The sequence below is a fragment of the Vigna unguiculata genome, chromosome 3 (assembly GCF_037176805.1).
Source record: "Vigna unguiculata cultivar grain cowpea cultivar isolate G323 ecotype 2 chromosome 3, ASM3717680v1, whole genome shotgun sequence".
Taxonomy (NCBI): Eukaryota; Viridiplantae; Streptophyta; class Magnoliopsida; order Fabales; family Fabaceae; genus Vigna; species Vigna unguiculata.
The window spans coordinates 58,992,261-59,009,237 of NC_140794.1; the positions used below are offsets into that span (position 1 = coordinate 58,992,261).

The following is a 16,977-nucleotide window of genomic DNA, read 5'->3' on the forward strand; positions in this document are numbered from 1 at the left end:
AAATATATTTATTTAAAGGATAAATTAAAAAAATGGACACACAAATGGAGAATCTCCTTTAAATATACAATATTATATTACTCTTTTTTTTTTATGTTTAATCTTTATGTTTGTCAATTGTCGTGACATGATGAACTATAAATTAGTTGAAGTTGTAAAAGGTTGAAAAATCTTTATAAGTTATTGATCTATGATAAGACAATCAATAAATCATTTATTTGGAAGAGAGTATTGATCATTTTTAGATCTTTGAACTTAATGTGAATTTATTTTATTGGAATAGGAAATTGTAATTCAATAGGATATATCTATAGTGTTGGAGTCTAACTTTTCGTGTAAGGATCGATAACAATGAAGAAAATAAAAATATTTATTCATGAGTTTAATGAAATAAGAGACTGATGTGGTAAAATCTACTCTCAACATATACAAATCATATATTTGTATTTCACTAACTTTCTCATTTCAAAAATACCAAAAATATTGCAGCATTTAATTTTAACTTCTATTTTAAGTTTTTGTTATTTAATCTCACTTCACCTTTTATTGTTTATTGTAGACCTAATAGTAATAAAGTTAATATAATTCTTAGTATTAAACCAAGTCTTTGTGGGTTCAAACTCTTACTTTTAAAACTACACAACAATATTGTGCTTGCCATAAAGTCAACAACTATAAAAAACAAATAAACTAAAAGGATATGATAACAAATCGAATGTGGTATAATTATCAAGATAAGTAATTCTGGGCTTTGTATGTGAACTTTAAATTTTTTGTAACATAATGGATTTTTATGTATTTTCCACCTAAATGTCATATTATTATTGTATGATACCTCATACTTCCAAAGCTTTAACTTGGATATATAATTTTTCAAATTTAGGCTCTTCTCCAATTTTATATGATTTTTAAAAGTGGTTCCAAATTTATTGAAAATTTGTAAACTAAGCCTATGAATTTGACATTTCTTATTAGGTTGTTTTTTATAATTGAGCTTATAGGCTTGACTAGAGCTCGAATTACACCCAATTGAGCTTTAGATTTCAGACCTTATATAAGGTCTTTGTGTTAAAACATATGTTTTGTACAATATTTAAAAATTATACATTGCAATAGAGGATCATCTATGTATCTAATATTTCATGAGGATATTAATATAAGTTACCATGACTCATTATAAAAAAGATCTCCCACAAAAAAGCTCAAACAAATCTTATTAAGCAGGTTCTTCTTATACTCATTTAGTAGATACATACAAAAGAAAAATACAAAAATGGGAATTTTTGTAAGTCTTAAATATCAATCTTAGTAAACATACGATTCACACAATGGGGTCTTAAGATTTGACCTACAACCATAAGACTCAATATCATTTGATCAGACATATAAATCCATATTCAATTTCTAATGATACACTATGAACATTAAAAAGTTATTTTGGGAAGTAATTATGTAGTTGGGTATTTTTCATTGAAAGCATTGGTACAATCATAATAATAATTATTTTTTTCTCGTGAATAACAGTCATTTATTGACCTAGGAAAGACATGTACACTCATTATCTAACCTTAGCGATGTTGTATCGGATAGTCTTAAGTTTGGCATCTGAATATACTAATCCAAGATGTTATTTTAAATTATTCAAATGTTCACATGCTTGATAATTACTTCCTTAAACCTTCTAATGATCATTTTTTTCATCTTGCAGTGTCTACACTGTAACTTTCCAAATATATACTTTTTTGTTGGTTTGATCTCAACTCATTGCAACCAAACATAAGACTCATTCTCAATTGACATACTCTAAACATTTTTCAGGATGACAATAATATGATGTCTATCAAAATGTATTTTTTGTTGTCTAATAATCTATACATCATCCAATTCAAAAAGATAAAAATAAATATAGAGGAATAGAGTATGTAGGAACTTTCTTTAATTCAAATTCATTGGATAAAAAAAAATCTTTTTTTGCTTTATTTTATTGTTTTATATATATTTATTTGAATTATAAAATAATAGTGTTTAAAATAATACAAAATAGCATAACAACCAAAACCTTAACTTTAAATAATAAACTAGATATGAATCGGCATGTGATAAATAATAATAATAACAAATATGTAAATTGATACAAAGAAAAAAATTCATACATAATTAAAAATAAATTAATTAACATACTCATAATTTTAATAAAAAAGACTAATCTATAATAGTAATAAATTAAATAATATAATTAAATAAATAAACATGACAGATAACTAAACTGAGATAAATATTAAATAGAAATAGTTTAACTTCACTCCTCCTCTTACCCTGTAAATAAGTTTAGATGATTAAAATTTGTAGACAACCTTCCTCGAAATTATCTTTCTCTTCTCCCTCTCCTTCATGTTCCATTTCTCTATTCCTACTATCTTACCTTTCATTCATTGTTTCACATTTTCTCTTTCACTCAATCTATTTGTAGGTTTTTTTTTAAGTCATGATTGCATGAATGTAATTATCTTATCTTCTTTTTTTTCTCTCTTTCCTTTTTTTCTTTTTGTCTCTTAGAAGGTTACTAAAATAATAAATTTTTAATATATATATATATATATATATATATATTAATTAACCCTTTGTTTGTTTCTTTTGTTATTATTTTCATTTTACTTCACCATACTATTTTTGAAACTAACTTGATTTTTTTTAATGTAGAGACTTTATGTAAATAAAATAGGAAACATTTTTAATATAATATGATTTTTTATTTTTTAAATAAGTATGAAATAAATTATATAATCATTTAAAAGTAGGGATATACATTCTTCATTTTAAGTTTTTTCTTCTCATCTTTAATTTCTAATTTCAAATTTTGTGGTTGTGATATCAAATTAATTTTCTGAAATTAAAATTTATAGGAATCAATTGAACATTCAATTGATAATTGAATTTAATAATATTAAGATTTGACTTAATAACCGATTTAGTACGTGTTTGGATTTAAGATGAAGAAGTTAAGATGGATTGAATTTAACTTAGTTCTGTTGAATTATCATTCAATGAAAAAGCAACTATGAGATTGCTTTGAGTGCAACGAGTATTTTGGATCTTTTAGCATTGATCGAAATACACAACAAATTTAGCAAACACGTGGGTTTAACTTTCAAAATTATTTAACTCAAACGTTAAAACACGTACACCCCTAATCTTTCTAATTTTTCCATTTGATATCTTTTTTATTGTTTTGTTCAATTTTTATTTTATTTTTTCAGTTGCTAGATCTTTAATTTAATTTATACAAAAACAATACTAAACATTAAATATAATCAATATAGTTGTTGTATTTTATATTTACAAAATTTGAGAACCTTACTATCTTACCAAATTAAAATCTTGTAATTTCTAAAACTTTATAATCAAGATATAATATTATTATCATGATTAGACCATAAATATTAGTTTAAGTATAGAGGAGAAATAATTACATTTATTTATATTCATATTCTAATTTCTCAGAATAACAATTCTGCATAATTGATATAAAAAGACATTTCATATTTTTAAAAATAAAACAAAATATTTAAATTAATTACTCACATATTGTTATGCAGCATTTGAAAAAAAAAAACAAAAATATGTGAGTGTTCCTCTTCTGTAGTATTAACTTTGGAATATCCTAACTTTTATATGATTGTAAAAGAATATTAGATAACCATATTACAAATATACCTATTATGACTAGCAAAAAAAAAAACATCCTATGTTATTACTACTTTAACTTCTCGTCGCTCATTTATTTTATTTTATTTACCTTTCATTTATATTAGAGTTCTGAAATTTCAAAATTATTTTCTTCTAATTGCTTTCATTTCATGATATTTAGATTTTAATTTTAATTTTCGTTCATTTACTTTTCAAATAATTTTAAAGATTCCCATCATTTACTTTCATCTGTATACAACTGTGTAAACTTTTTATGCAATTTACCGTTCTTCGACTTGATTTTTAGTTTTCTTGTTAAATTTCCTTAAATTTACATATGCTATTTGGAGTTATTGTTTTTCAAATTAAGTCATTTTAATTCATCTTTATCATTTGTGTACAATTACAATAAACATAAAATAATTTAATTAGACTAATATAATGAAATTGTGATAATCGTGAATATAAGTTTTAATCTTTACAATAAAGACGGAAATTGATTACCTTTATTAAATCTGAAAAATTTAAAGAAAAATTATTATTTACATTGAAATTTGTAGAATTTGCAGCCCTAAATAAAAATAACCTACAATTATATTTGTTTTTAGTTATAAGGTATTTTATTTATATATTTTCACGAAGATACATACATAGAAAAACATTAATATTTGATTGCAAAGTTATATATATTTATGTTTTATATTAGATATATTTACCTAGTTAGAGTTAATAGTGTAAAATTAACTGTATCGTCTTTTCACTAAACTATTTAAAAGAAAATAAATTACTGAGTAAAATAAAAGAAAGTTATGATAATGACCAATTCATTGAAATTTTCAGAGATTTAAACATTTTATTCACATTGATGCAGACGAACGATAACGTCCACCATAAAAGAAAGAGACGTTGGGCTTAAAATGGCCACACCGAACTTTTGTCTTAGATTAATGTGCACCTATTTAACATAAACTACAATAAAGATTAGTTTATGTTTTATTAATTAACACATTATTACATTTGTTAGGTTATATTAACTAATATTGAGTTATACTTGTCCAAAACACTAGTAGCTTCATTTTTTGTGTATAGATAATTAGTATATTTAATAAAAAAGTGTATGCAATATTACATATACTTTTTATTTTTTAAGTACATTATGATTAGTTAATAAATAAATAATTTTTTTAAAGAGAACTTGTTTCATATAAGTTAATATGTGAAAAAAAAAATGAAAGTATGTATGAAAATTGGAGAGTATAACATACTTAAATATGAATACATAGAGGTAGCATTCGTGTATTTAAAGTTGTAAACAAAATTGAACAAAACAAATTGTTTTTTGTTTTGTTCCATTTCAGTCAACTCTAATATTTTAGTAAGATTGAAATTTATAATATGCATAAAATATAAATATAAAGTAAAACGTGTTTGTATATTATTTTAATTAGTTTATCAAATGTTATCAAAAGCTATACTTATTTGAGATCATTGTTAAGAAAATAATCGCAAATTGTTAAAATAAATAAATGAAAAAAATAGATTATTTTTTAAAAAAATAAACTGAAACAGCAAGGACTAAGACACCGTGATTAGCGATTTCAATTATAATATTACAGTCAAAGTTTTTTGTGCAATTTTAATTTCGACAAATAGTTGACCTAAACCTCAAATGTACAATTTTTTTTTTTAAAGTGTGAGACACACATATTCTTCTGTCTCACGAACCTACAACCGTAAGATAGCCACATATTTGTTGGAAAAAGCTCAACCAAAATATAGATTCAATTTCCATTTGCGTTTACTTCTAAATAAGTAAAAACCAACGGGCAATTTCAGGATATTGAAACCAACTCCAAAAATCAAAACAATCATTATATTTAAAAAAAAAAAGTGCTTTGAAGTTTAAAACCATTTTTTTCTATAGAGAAAAGAATTAAATTTATTTAAAAAAAACATCATTGAAATGATCAAAAGGGGCATAATTGTTTTAAAATAATAATAATAAAAAAAAAAGTCTCCCCTTAAGATGGTACATTGATTTGGTGGAAGAAGGTATAGCTTCTCCACTAGGCAAGAGAAGACAGAGACGACTTGCAATATGAGCAAATTGCAAATTTTGTATTCCATTCTGGTTTTATCAGAAACACAATTGTTACTTTTTTTTCCTAGTCCAACTAAGCAAGAGGGAAAGAATTGACCCTTGCTTTGCTTGCACCCGTTATCTGAGTTAGTTTCTTTTCCTAAAACGATGCATACCTTCAACCAATCTACCACAAAGACACCTAAGTTTGGAGGCAACAATGACCTCATGAGAAAACCACTTCAGCTAAAAAATAATATTAATGTAGCATAGCAGCAGTGCATGTGAGTTGTGCCACGACCCTTCTCAGACAGGCCTCTTCTATCCAACCAACTAACTACTACCAATCTAACATTACATCACGACAATCTTGTCCTTCATCATGGCTGCTTCCTTTTCTTAAACCTTTCCTTATTCCTCTGGGGCAGTACGAGGCAAGGAAAGTGCTCCTTCTTTGGCAGTTACGTGAGACATCATTGTTATTAGTGTTGTTCTTGTTCTTGTTGTTTTTACACCTCTTGCCTTACACTCGAGCCTCACTTTCGTTTTAAAGGTTGTGCTGGATCAAAAAGTCAATACAAGGTTCAGGTTGGTGTTGTGTTTATGTTTTTTTTATAGTTTTTCACTGTTTCTCTATCTGGGTGTTCTTCAAGTTTGATTCTTTTCTTCTGGGTTCGTCCTGTCTTGTGGGAATACCAGTTTTCCTTGCTGGTTATGGTGTGGTGTTGTATTTTGATCCATAGGCTAATGCTTCCGAGTTCTGAGATCTGTCATTGTGATTAACGATTTCCTTGTTGTAAAAATAGGGATATTGAATAGAATATGTATATATAAAGAGCTCGTTGTGATTGGCGTTCATTCAACGTCAGGTACCTTGTTTAAAATATTGGTAATGGAGAAATAGTCAAAGCAAATGATTTATTGGTTCTTGACTAGAATTTGAATTCGACAGTAAAAAAAATCGTTCTTCTTGTATGCATTTGTTTGTTTATTGTTGTTGTCTTAAGTTTTTAACCACGGGCTAATCATTAAAAGATTATATAGAAACAGCTATTAGATAAAGAAAATGTCAATTATGCAGCTTCAAAGGATTTGTCTCTAAATTATAGTGTTTGATTTGTTTTTTCGTTTACTGCTTATATAGTTATAATTATAAAAAAAAAATGTTTTTTTTAACCTTCACAAAATCATGAAATGGGAAAAACCAAATAGAAACTAACTTTTTTTCTTTTTCCTTTTTTAACTGCAGTTAATTTGGATTCTGTGGTAATTGATCTACTAATGGGAATCCACCTGGTCTTGTTTCTCTTTCTGGCTTCTCTGCGACTGGCTTTATCTCAAGATGTTGAACATGGTTTGATTCTAGTAGAAGGAACTCAAGCAATTGCTGAGACTGATGATAACTTCATCTGTGCAACTATTGATTGGTGGCCTCATGACAAGTGTGATTACAACAATTGCCCCTGGGGTAATTCATCTGCTGCAAATTTGGTGAGTATTTTGGACTTATGTGTATACAACATGGCTTATGTATTCTTCCTATTTCATATCATTCATTTAGAAGTCTACAAAGCTTTGCAGAAGTTTTAGTCATTGGTCAATGTGGATTGGTTTTTTCAGGACTTGTCTCATCCTTTCCTCGTGAAGGCAATCCAAGGTATTTTATATTGTAGAAAATTAGTCACTGTGATGAATTTCTACTGTTCTTTTCTGTGCCTTCCTGATGCTGAATATACTTTTATTGCCGGTAACATGTTTGGAATATTTACTTCAAGTGTGATATCATTCTTTCCATAATGGTTGCTTGATAGCTCTCAAGCCTTTGAGGATAAGAGTTGGAGGTTCTTTGCAAGATCAGTTGCTGTATGAGGTAGGAAGTTTGAAGTCCCCTTGTCATCCATTTCAAAAGATGAAAGGTGGATTGTTTGGATTTTCAAGGGGGTGTTTGCAAATGAAAAGATGGGATGAGCTGAATCATTTTTTCAATAACACAGGGTGAGAATTTAGCATTCAGAGATCCTTGTTTTATTCACCATCTCCCTCCCCTTTTCCTTCCTGCTAAGGAAAAAACGTTGTAGGGTTCCACAACTTAAGTAAAGCACTAACAAGTGTTTTTGGTGTAACATAACTTGAGTTTGACATTTGCAGGGCCATGGTGACATTTGGTTTGAATGCACTCCAGGGGAGGCACCCGAGTGGCCATAGTGTTTGGCGAGGAGACTGGGACTCTTCCAATGCTTATGATTTAATCAATTACACTGTTTCAAAAGGGTACAAGATTGATTCATGGGAATTTGGTAGGACATAAGACAAAGGTATTTGTTATGTTCAATTTTTGCTTCACTGGAACTGATTCTTGTCTGTGCTGTCATAGGTAACGAGTTGAGTGGGAAGGGCATTGCAGCAAGTGTGAGTGCTGTGCAGTACGGGAAAGACTTGATAAAGCTTAAAGAAGTTTTGAACTCATTATACAATAACTCCGATCTCAAACCTTTGCTTGTAGCACCTGGAGGGTTCTATTATAAGGACTGGTATGATAAGCTTCTTCAGGTTACAGGTCCAGGCATAGTCAATGCGCTCACTCATCACGTCTATAATTTGGGTCCAGGTTTGCTTCTCAGTTACCTTACTATTTCTACTATACTCATCCTTAGAGAATATTTTAAATTCTAACATAACTAGATGATGGATGTGAAAGAAAACAGTTATACGGAAAGTGTTTTAGTCTAATCCTTTCTGGTTAGTGTGTTAAGTAAATTTCTCTTTTTTTTTTTTTCAGGTAGTGATGAGCATCTTGACAGGAAGATTCTAGATCCCGAACACTTGAGCAAGGTGGAAGCAATTTTTAGAAGTCTTTCAGAAACCATTCAAAAATATGGCCATTGGTCTTCTGCATGGGTAGGAGAAGCTGGTGGGGCATTCAACAGTGGTGGTCGTCAAATTTCTAACACATTTGTAGATAGCTTTTGGTAATCTTGGTTCTTTCTTGCATAATTTTCTGTTCCTCTTTAATTATAGTATTTTGTTTTACAAAAAACATCATTAAAATTAATCAAGAAGTTCTAAGATTTAGGTAACTTACAGGTACTTAGATCAACTTGGAATGGCATCCAGATACAACACTAAGGTTTACTGCAGACAAACTTTAATTGGAGGAAACTATGGTCTTCTCGATACCACTACTTTCGTTCCTAATCCTGACTACTACAGGTAATTGTAAAGTAAAAACTGTGAATGAAGAGATTGAGGAGTTATAATAATGTAAAACATAGTGTTTTACATATCTAATCTATGTATGTGGTGATGATGTTTTGAGCAGTGCACTTTTGTGGCATCAGCTAATGGGGAAGACTGTTCTTGCAGCCAGTAGTGATGTTTTTTCACCATCTTTACGCACTTATGCACATTGTTCAAAAGGCAGAGTAAGTGTCCTATCATCTTATACAAGCATAAATTGGTTCTTCTATATCAGATCTTAGGTTACCATACCAACTTCTAAAATTGTTTTAACTGCACGATAAACATTCCTATAATTTTGTTTTAACTTGGTTATACAGGATGGTATAACATTACTGCTGATCAATTTAAGCAACGAGACTCGTTTCACGCTGATGGTTCGTGACCGTGTGCCTGTGAGTAGTGGAGGGCATGAAAATGCTACAAAGATCCATGTAGAAAATTCATTCTTAAGTCATCTGAAGAGGGCATTTTCTTGGATTGGAAGAAAAGGATCAGATGTGACATTCAGGGAGGAGTACCACTTAAATGCAAAAGATAATTACCTTAGAAGCCAAACCATGTTGCTGAATGGTGTTCCCCTAGAGTTCACAAATGATGGAGAAATTCCGACATTGGATCCACTACTCATCAGTGTGCACTCTCCTATACACTTAGCTCCTTTATCCATTGCATTTGTTGTATTCCCCTACTTTGATGCTCCAGCTTGTGCTGCCCAAACAAAACTCTAACCCAAACCCTCCTTAAATGAATCTTGTAGACTAGGAATTATTAGGACTAGAGAATGTGAGTTGTCATTATAATTGTATTTAATAGGCTATATATACTTGTGTCAAAGTTGTAATCACCTTTACAATAATTTAATATTTAATATGAACCACACTTGATTCGAGTTATTTAAAATTTATCTCTAGTCCATGAAAAAGTTCAACCACTTATTTTTGTTAGATAAAATTTATATTAGAGGGAAACTCTATTGTAAAAATGTTATGACTTTATTAAGTGGTTGACTGAGTTTGTTTGTTTTTTTTTATTGAGCACATCTTTTGCTTAATTATGTTGGTTATCAATAAAATTATCTTGTTTAAATAAGAAAGTTTGAGGTGTTGGTCTTTTACAAATTCTGTTGATAAAATGAGCAATGATATTGCAGCTAAATTTTATCTAATTTTTTTTAACACTTTTTAATCATTAATAAAAGCAATATACTTCTTATTGACTGAAGTTTATGCAATTACTGAAATTATAAGTTTGACATAAATAGAGTGAATTTTGGCTTAATTAATATCAACTACTGAAATTACAAGTTTGACATTAATAGAGTGAATTTTGGCTTAATTAATATCAAGTACTGATATTATAAGTTTAACATAAATAGAGTGAAGTTTGGCTTAATTAATATATCAACTATGTGATTATAGTTTTACACAATTCAACTGCCAAAAAGAGTTGATAATAGTTCACTTCTAGTTAATTTAAATGGATTACTTGTTTGGAAACAGAAAAACCATTCGAACCAAGTTTAAGGCACTGAAATAGTTTTTATTTTTATCCAACAGTAAATTTGTGCGAGGTCAATTCTACTAAATTTGTCGATAGAGAGGACTTTAGGGGATCCACCCATAAAAAAGCAGGGTGAGAAATGAACAAATTGAATGTAGTATTGCAAAAAGAATAGTTAAATCTGTTGCAAATTGAATACAATGCAACACAGATGTAAACTAATGAAAAGATTGTTTTATTATTTATAACAAGTGATGGATCCAAAGAAAAAACAATGATGAGAGAAGGTAGGGCAGGTAATAAAATTTAGCAAGAGTGGAAATCATTCTTATTTTCCGAGTAAGCGACGGCCACGTTGATTAGCACCTTTCATTCGGAAATTCAACTCATCCACATCATCGTACAGATGATTCAATGCTTTGTTATGCCTGCAAGTGCAACGGCATTCATGAAAATGTTAGTTAAAAACTACAACCTTGTTTTACAAGTATATGAAAATCTAGTGTTCATGAATCACTCGAGAAGCAATGGTTATGAATGCGATACAAGACAATGTGATTCACTAACCTCTCAATCTCGGATCCCATGTCAACAGCCATGCCTTTAAGCTCTCCCAGCAGATCACTTAAATCTGATAGTGCATCATCTTGCTTATTCTTTTCAATCTGTTTCAGGACATTTTATTTAGTACCTCACAATTCAATATTAAAAATAAACATAATGTGTCCAACAGTGACCACAGTCTAATGTTTGTGGCAGAATGATGAAGATAAAGTTAAGAAAATTGGTAACGATTGTAAATGAAACTGGCTTGTTGTAAAAACTTGTGATCTGGTCATGAGCTGAAACTATTGTAACTAATCATCAAAACTACTTCACTACATCAAAATCAGATACAATAGAAAATAACCGGTACCATAACAGTACCTAACACATAAAACTTTACACAACAATTTAATCTTCAACCACTAGTTGATACAAACCTCAACTTTTTCAAGTGCATTGGTTGGTTCTTGAGGTGGGGTCCGCAGCTTGGACTGCCCTTTGGGGGCAGATGTCAGTCCTAACTTCTCTCTCTGCTCCAGATGATTGCCCTTGCTCCGTACTGGGTCATCTGCAGATCATAAACCACATTATGTCAATGATACAACAATAATAATAACAACAACAAAGGCTTGTTCCGTTACATGGATCACACACGCCATTTGATTTGATTAAAAAACCAAAAGGTTTCAGAGATGCCAATTATCTTGAGATTATGTCTATGATACAACCTAAAAAAATTGAAAATGCAAAAAGCAAACTATGCAGAGAAGACATTAACCTCCAACAATAACTGGGCCTGTTATTGCTCGTGTCTTCTTTGGTTTCCAAGTTTTGGAGAAGAGTCCACCAAGGCTTCCCAAGAGCTTTTCCCCCTGGAAGCAGAATTAGTCAAAATTTAGTCAGATTTAGAGCAGAATACTATTTGAATTCAAAAAGGGTTTCATAACATCACAATATTTTCAGCAAGGTAAAACAGCAAGAAGATTGATACCCGACTTAAATCGTGGTCAATGTCAGCAGCAACATGGTGACTCCTGGTAATTTGCTCACCCTGTTGATGAAGGGTGACTAGTGTCTTGGTGGCATCCTCTCTTATATTCTCTGCAATCTTCAAACAATTGTTGACTGAATTTGTGGTCTCTTCAGCCTTGTAAACAGCATAACTCTCCAGTTCTTGAACCGATTGATTCTCTAATCCTCCTGAATCACGAAAATCATTCTTGTACCTGTTCCGGTTGGCCGATTGAAGGGCATACGATGTCAATGATGATTTCTTAGTGGCATCAACGTCATCATTAAAGGGGTTGGTGTTAACTTCCAGCGTAACAAGTGCGCGATCCGAAGATGTCTTTCTTGAGGAACTATACTTTTTGGTATTCTTTTCCTCATCATCAGAATCAAATGGATTAGTCCAAGATTCAAGAGAACTAGGTTTAGCATCCTTCAAATGAGATTTCTTTGCACCGGACATTATCTCTCTTCTTGCAAAATTGATTCAGAGACAGATTAAGAAGTAAATTTCTCAAAATCCGGTTGGACCTAAAAAGATAAGCTAATTTTTCCCTGCAAAGACAAGCGAGTGCTATTCAATCACTGTATGTGTTCCACAACAAGCAAAAGAAACCCAAATATCAAATTCTTAAATCACTTATCACAAAAGCACTAATTTTGTCAAGAAAACCTTATTCATAACTTGACTAAAACTACAGGTTAACAAAAGAGCCAAAAAATCGGACCAAAGCGATTAAGTGTAAAGCAACATACTAAAAAACGGAATCAACAACCCCTAACAATGACAGGGAAAGGGATTTAAAGAATAAAAAAAGTACACAAATTCCCAACAGAAGATGAAATAGCATTTTCTTTTTCAGAAGCCTGTGTAAAAAGATCAAGAAACACGAGATTTCCGAGAATAGAGCAAGACACAAGAAAGCAAAAAACAGAAGACCCAGATGGATTAAGAGGCTTCTCCAAGCAACAGAATCATAAAAATAAAAACTAGTACAAGAGAAAGCAAGATGGTACCAGAGAGAGGAAAAGGAATGTTCAGAAAGACTCGTAAAGAAGCACGGATTTTGAGAGGTCTACCTAAACAACGGAGTAAGAAGAAGGGTTTCGATAAGAAGTTGGTAAAGCCAAAATCGCGTCAAGAAAAATGTCAGAATTGGAGGGTGGAAACTGCAAAGAAATCGCAGTGCGCAAGGCAAAATCGAGAGTGAAAGTTTTCTCTTGGGGGTTTGGTGATGCGCTCTTGCACTGTTCTTTCGTTTATTTAATTAAAATATTATTATTTATTTGTTAGTTTATGTTTATTCGAGGCGTCGTTTGAATTGAGACGTTGAATGGATCAAGTGGGGACCTTTTGAGATGTGCTATTCCAAACAGGAAAAAAAAAATTGAAAAGGACTTTTTCAAACTTTTTCAAACGCGAAAATTAAAGTTTTTTTTTTTTTGGGGGGTTTTAGGGTACCAATTATTCCAATGAAAGGGAAAGGAAGAGGATTCTACCTTCATTTGTGAAGGAAGGGAGGGATACTAGAAGAAGAATATTTGGATTCTCACTTACACTTATGAATATTTTTACAAAACTAGAAAACTATTCCTTTATATTGAATAATACCAAACACATTATTAAGAGATAATAACTTTGTTAGTGTTTTAGAATATTTACTGTACTAGAAAAATATTTACGTATATATAATTATAATATAATATTAAAAATTAATGATAAATAAATATTTAAAATATGGAAATATTTTTATTTTTACTGATAATTTAAATTGTAATATAATTTTTGGTAGAGTTAAGTATATTTTTAATCCTTGAATTTTCATCAAAATTGAAATTTGTCTATTTCTGAAACTTCAATAAATATTAGAAATAAATAAATATTTTTACATTTTGATCTCTAAATTTTAAAAATAAAAAATATAATCATTTTAATCCAATTATATTATTTTTTTTTTATGTGTTTCATGTTAATATTAGAGTTATTTACAACTTTTGGCAAATTTCTCGTTAAATATATGTTAAAAAATAAGTTTGACACGTAAAAAAAAAATAACGTAATTGAATTAAGAGGACTATATTTATTCATTTTTAAAAGAATCAAAATATATCAAAGTTTTGTACAGAAACAAATTTTAATTTTGAATCAAAATTCAAGGACTAAAAAAATACTTAATTTTTTTAATTAAAATATGTAGGTGATTAAAAATTTAAAAGATAAATACAAAATGCATTTTTAGTTTGAGATAATTGTGTGGAACCTTTTTCATTAGTTACCTAGTTCCGTGCCAAATGCAATTCTGAAAAATAGGAATTAAAATTACTTCATAATTGTTTGCAAAAGATATCTTTATAATTATAAGTTATGATAAGATAAAAAGAAAATATCTACTCACATAGTTTAATAAGAGGGGGTATAAGTACCCTAATGTCCAATTCATATGTATTTACTGGGTATAAAATAATTAAATTAAAATATCTTTTTTCATTTCTATTGATCGAAAAAATTTGATTTTACAATAATTACTTTGTACATTATTGGGTCTTCGGCTTCCATGAATTTAAATCTTAGATAATGTTGCAGAAAGTTGGTCTGTTTATTATATTTATGATGCTTTTTTTTCCTAATTGGGGTGCATTATTAGGGTTTTCTTATTTCCCTTTTTTTACTGAAGAAGTAATAAATTCTGGCCGGCCATTGACCTAGTATTGTGTTGGGTCAGTCCAAGCAAGTGGCACCCCAAAGATGTCACTAAAACTCATCAACTGTTATTTATTATAATTAAATGAAACAAGGATTGTAACTATATCATCCTCCTATAATTTATAAGTTTTAATTTTCATTTTTTATTAGGTTTTTTTAATTTTCAATTCTTATAAATAAATTTGAGTATTTTCTATTTGTATTTCTATTAAAAAAATTTAATTTATTAGGTATTTTAATTTTTTATATTTGTTAATTCAATTTGTGTTGTTTAATTCTTTTATTAACTTAATGACGTAATTGGTTAATTGCAAGTGAGTACATGAAAGTTAGAAAATATCTTTATCCATTATATTTTCAACTAAAACAATAAAAATTACTTTGCAATATAATTTTATTAAAAACTTATTTTCATATTTGTTAAACAATAGGTAATAGGTAAGATGAGTGGACAAAATAATAGTTTAAAAAAAGCTGAATGATAAAAATTCAGTTAAAAGATTAAATACTTAATAAATAAAAAATTAATTAATTATATATATATATATAAGTAAATTATATCCTTAAAAACATAATGACATTGTTTTATGTAGTCTCCTTAAATTTTATATTTCATGAGTTTATATACTTAATTACTCGATTAATATAATTTGAAATTATTATCTATTTTATTTTATACTAAATGGAATGTTTTAAAATTATATCGTAATAAAGATTAGTGTATTCAGTGAAGATTCTTTTAATGTATGTTATTATTCGTTTATATTATTATACTTGCTATTAGGGTTTATGTTGGATTAGTTTGTAACAGAAAATATTCGTCAACGAAACCAATACGAGTTTTAGATTTATTCAGGAGCGATCCTTGCATTATTATTATGGACTGTATTCAAGATTAAAAATGTGACAGTACAGTCTTTTGATTTAAATACTGTATTAATTAAATATAACACAAATTTTATTAAGTTTTATATATATATATATATATATATATATATATATATATATATATATATTTAAATGGATCACCTCTCACATCATTAATTATTTTAAGGAAGAATATTATTATATAAAAATCAAAAATCAAGGTTGTGTTCTTTTTCATAGATTGATTTGAAGAAGATGGAAATAGTGGAAGAGAGTGAAAGGATTATAGGGTAAAATTTGTGTTGTTTATTCTAAAAGATTTAGAAGTGATTTTAGAATGAATTAGAAAATAAAGTTTATAACTCAATTGATTGATGTGACATATTAAAAAAAACTTGTAATAAATATAAAAGTTAGATTATCAAAATGTTTTTGATGTTAAAAGTAATATAAAATGATATATAAATAATTTAGAATTATTTTTATAAATTTTATTAAATGATTGAAATTATAAAAATAATCAATAATACAATATATTTGGTATGAAAATAAATTTAACATTACATATTGATGTAAAAAATGATTTATTTACATAGATATCTTTTTTAATTACAACAAGGATAATTTAGTAATTTTATTCTTACATCATCCTATAATCTAAATCTGTATAGCAGGATAGTATTCATAGGAATCCTATTAATCCTCTCTCATCATCCCCATCAATCACCCTAAAAGGAAGACATAAAATACCTCTTATTCCTCTCTTCCCAATCCTTTTGCACAATAAATATTTTAAAAATATTTAAATTTTTTTCTTTTTCACACCAAATAGTTTGGATTATTTTCTTATGAATTTTCTAATAAAAATAATATAAATCTTACTTACACATCATACTTACGACTTTGTTATGTATCTTCTTGAAATTCTTCATTATCGAAAGAAAAACATAATAACCAAGTATGTACTCATTCACATTGAAACCAATAATCAATGGGAAAATTATCATGGATGAAGTTGGTAAAATTCACAAGTTCTACTTTTACATCAAAGTTTTCTCTGAAGTGTCACTGTGAAAAAAAGACAAACAAAGTTAGATAATTGTAACAAAAATAATCGAAGTTATGGTACATCTAAAAGTATACTTTGACAATGTTATCAAATAAATATATATAAAAAAACCCTTAGATTGATATGTGATTCTCACGATGATGACAACATAAAAAATAGGAAGAAAACATGGATACTTATAAGGAAGAAGAGATAGATAATGGGGTAAGGTGATGGATTAAAATGGTGATAGTAAGGAGTGTGGAATGTCAGCATAAACGCAGAATATGATCCTAA

At 28.7% G+C, this 16,977-nt stretch overlaps 2 protein-coding genes across 5 annotated transcripts; one reads left to right on the forward strand and one right to left on the reverse strand.

Moving 5' to 3' along the window:
* The first annotated feature begins 5,990 nt into the window (after positions 1-5,990).
* LOC114176086 (heparanase-like protein 1) lies at positions 5,991-10,037 on the forward strand. Of its 3 annotated transcripts, XM_028060999.2 has the most exons (11): positions 5,991-6,227; positions 6,321-6,355; positions 7,017-7,258; positions 7,388-7,424; positions 7,579-7,762; positions 7,916-8,064; positions 8,142-8,375; positions 8,547-8,736; positions 8,852-8,977; positions 9,087-9,189; positions 9,325-10,037. In XM_028060999.2, exons 3-11 carry the CDS (start codon positions 7,049-7,051, stop codon positions 9,733-9,735), a joined length of 1,644 nt encoding a protein of 547 aa, XP_027916800.1. In that variant the 5' UTR covers positions 5,991-6,227; positions 6,321-6,355; positions 7,017-7,048; the 3' UTR covers positions 9,736-10,037. The 3 variants fall into 3 exon arrangements, with proteins under 3 accessions (XP_027916800.1, XP_027916799.1, XP_027916801.1); XM_028060998.2 differs by having other exon boundaries at positions 5,992-6,355; XM_028061000.2 differs by lacking the exons at positions 5,991-6,227; positions 6,321-6,355 and adding an exon at positions 6,356-6,636.
* Positions 10,038-10,640: 603 nt separating this feature from the next.
* LOC114175656 (SNAP25 homologous protein SNAP33-like) lies at positions 10,641-13,334 on the reverse strand. Of its 2 annotated transcripts, none has more exons than XM_028060430.2 (6): positions 13,142-13,334; positions 12,045-12,616; positions 11,832-11,925; positions 11,491-11,621; positions 11,075-11,172; positions 10,641-10,935 (listed from the first exon to the last, which is right to left on the reverse strand). In XM_028060430.2, the coding sequence occupies exons 2-6, from the start codon at positions 12,522-12,524 to the stop codon at positions 10,836-10,838; spliced, it is 903 nt and encodes a 300-aa protein (XP_027916231.1). In that variant the 5' UTR covers positions 12,525-12,616; positions 13,142-13,334; the 3' UTR covers positions 10,641-10,835. The 2 variants fall into 2 exon arrangements, with proteins under 2 accessions (XP_027916231.1, XP_027916230.1); XM_028060429.2 differs by having other exon boundaries at positions 13,079-13,328.
* Between the last annotated feature and the right edge of the window lie 3,643 nt (positions 13,335-16,977).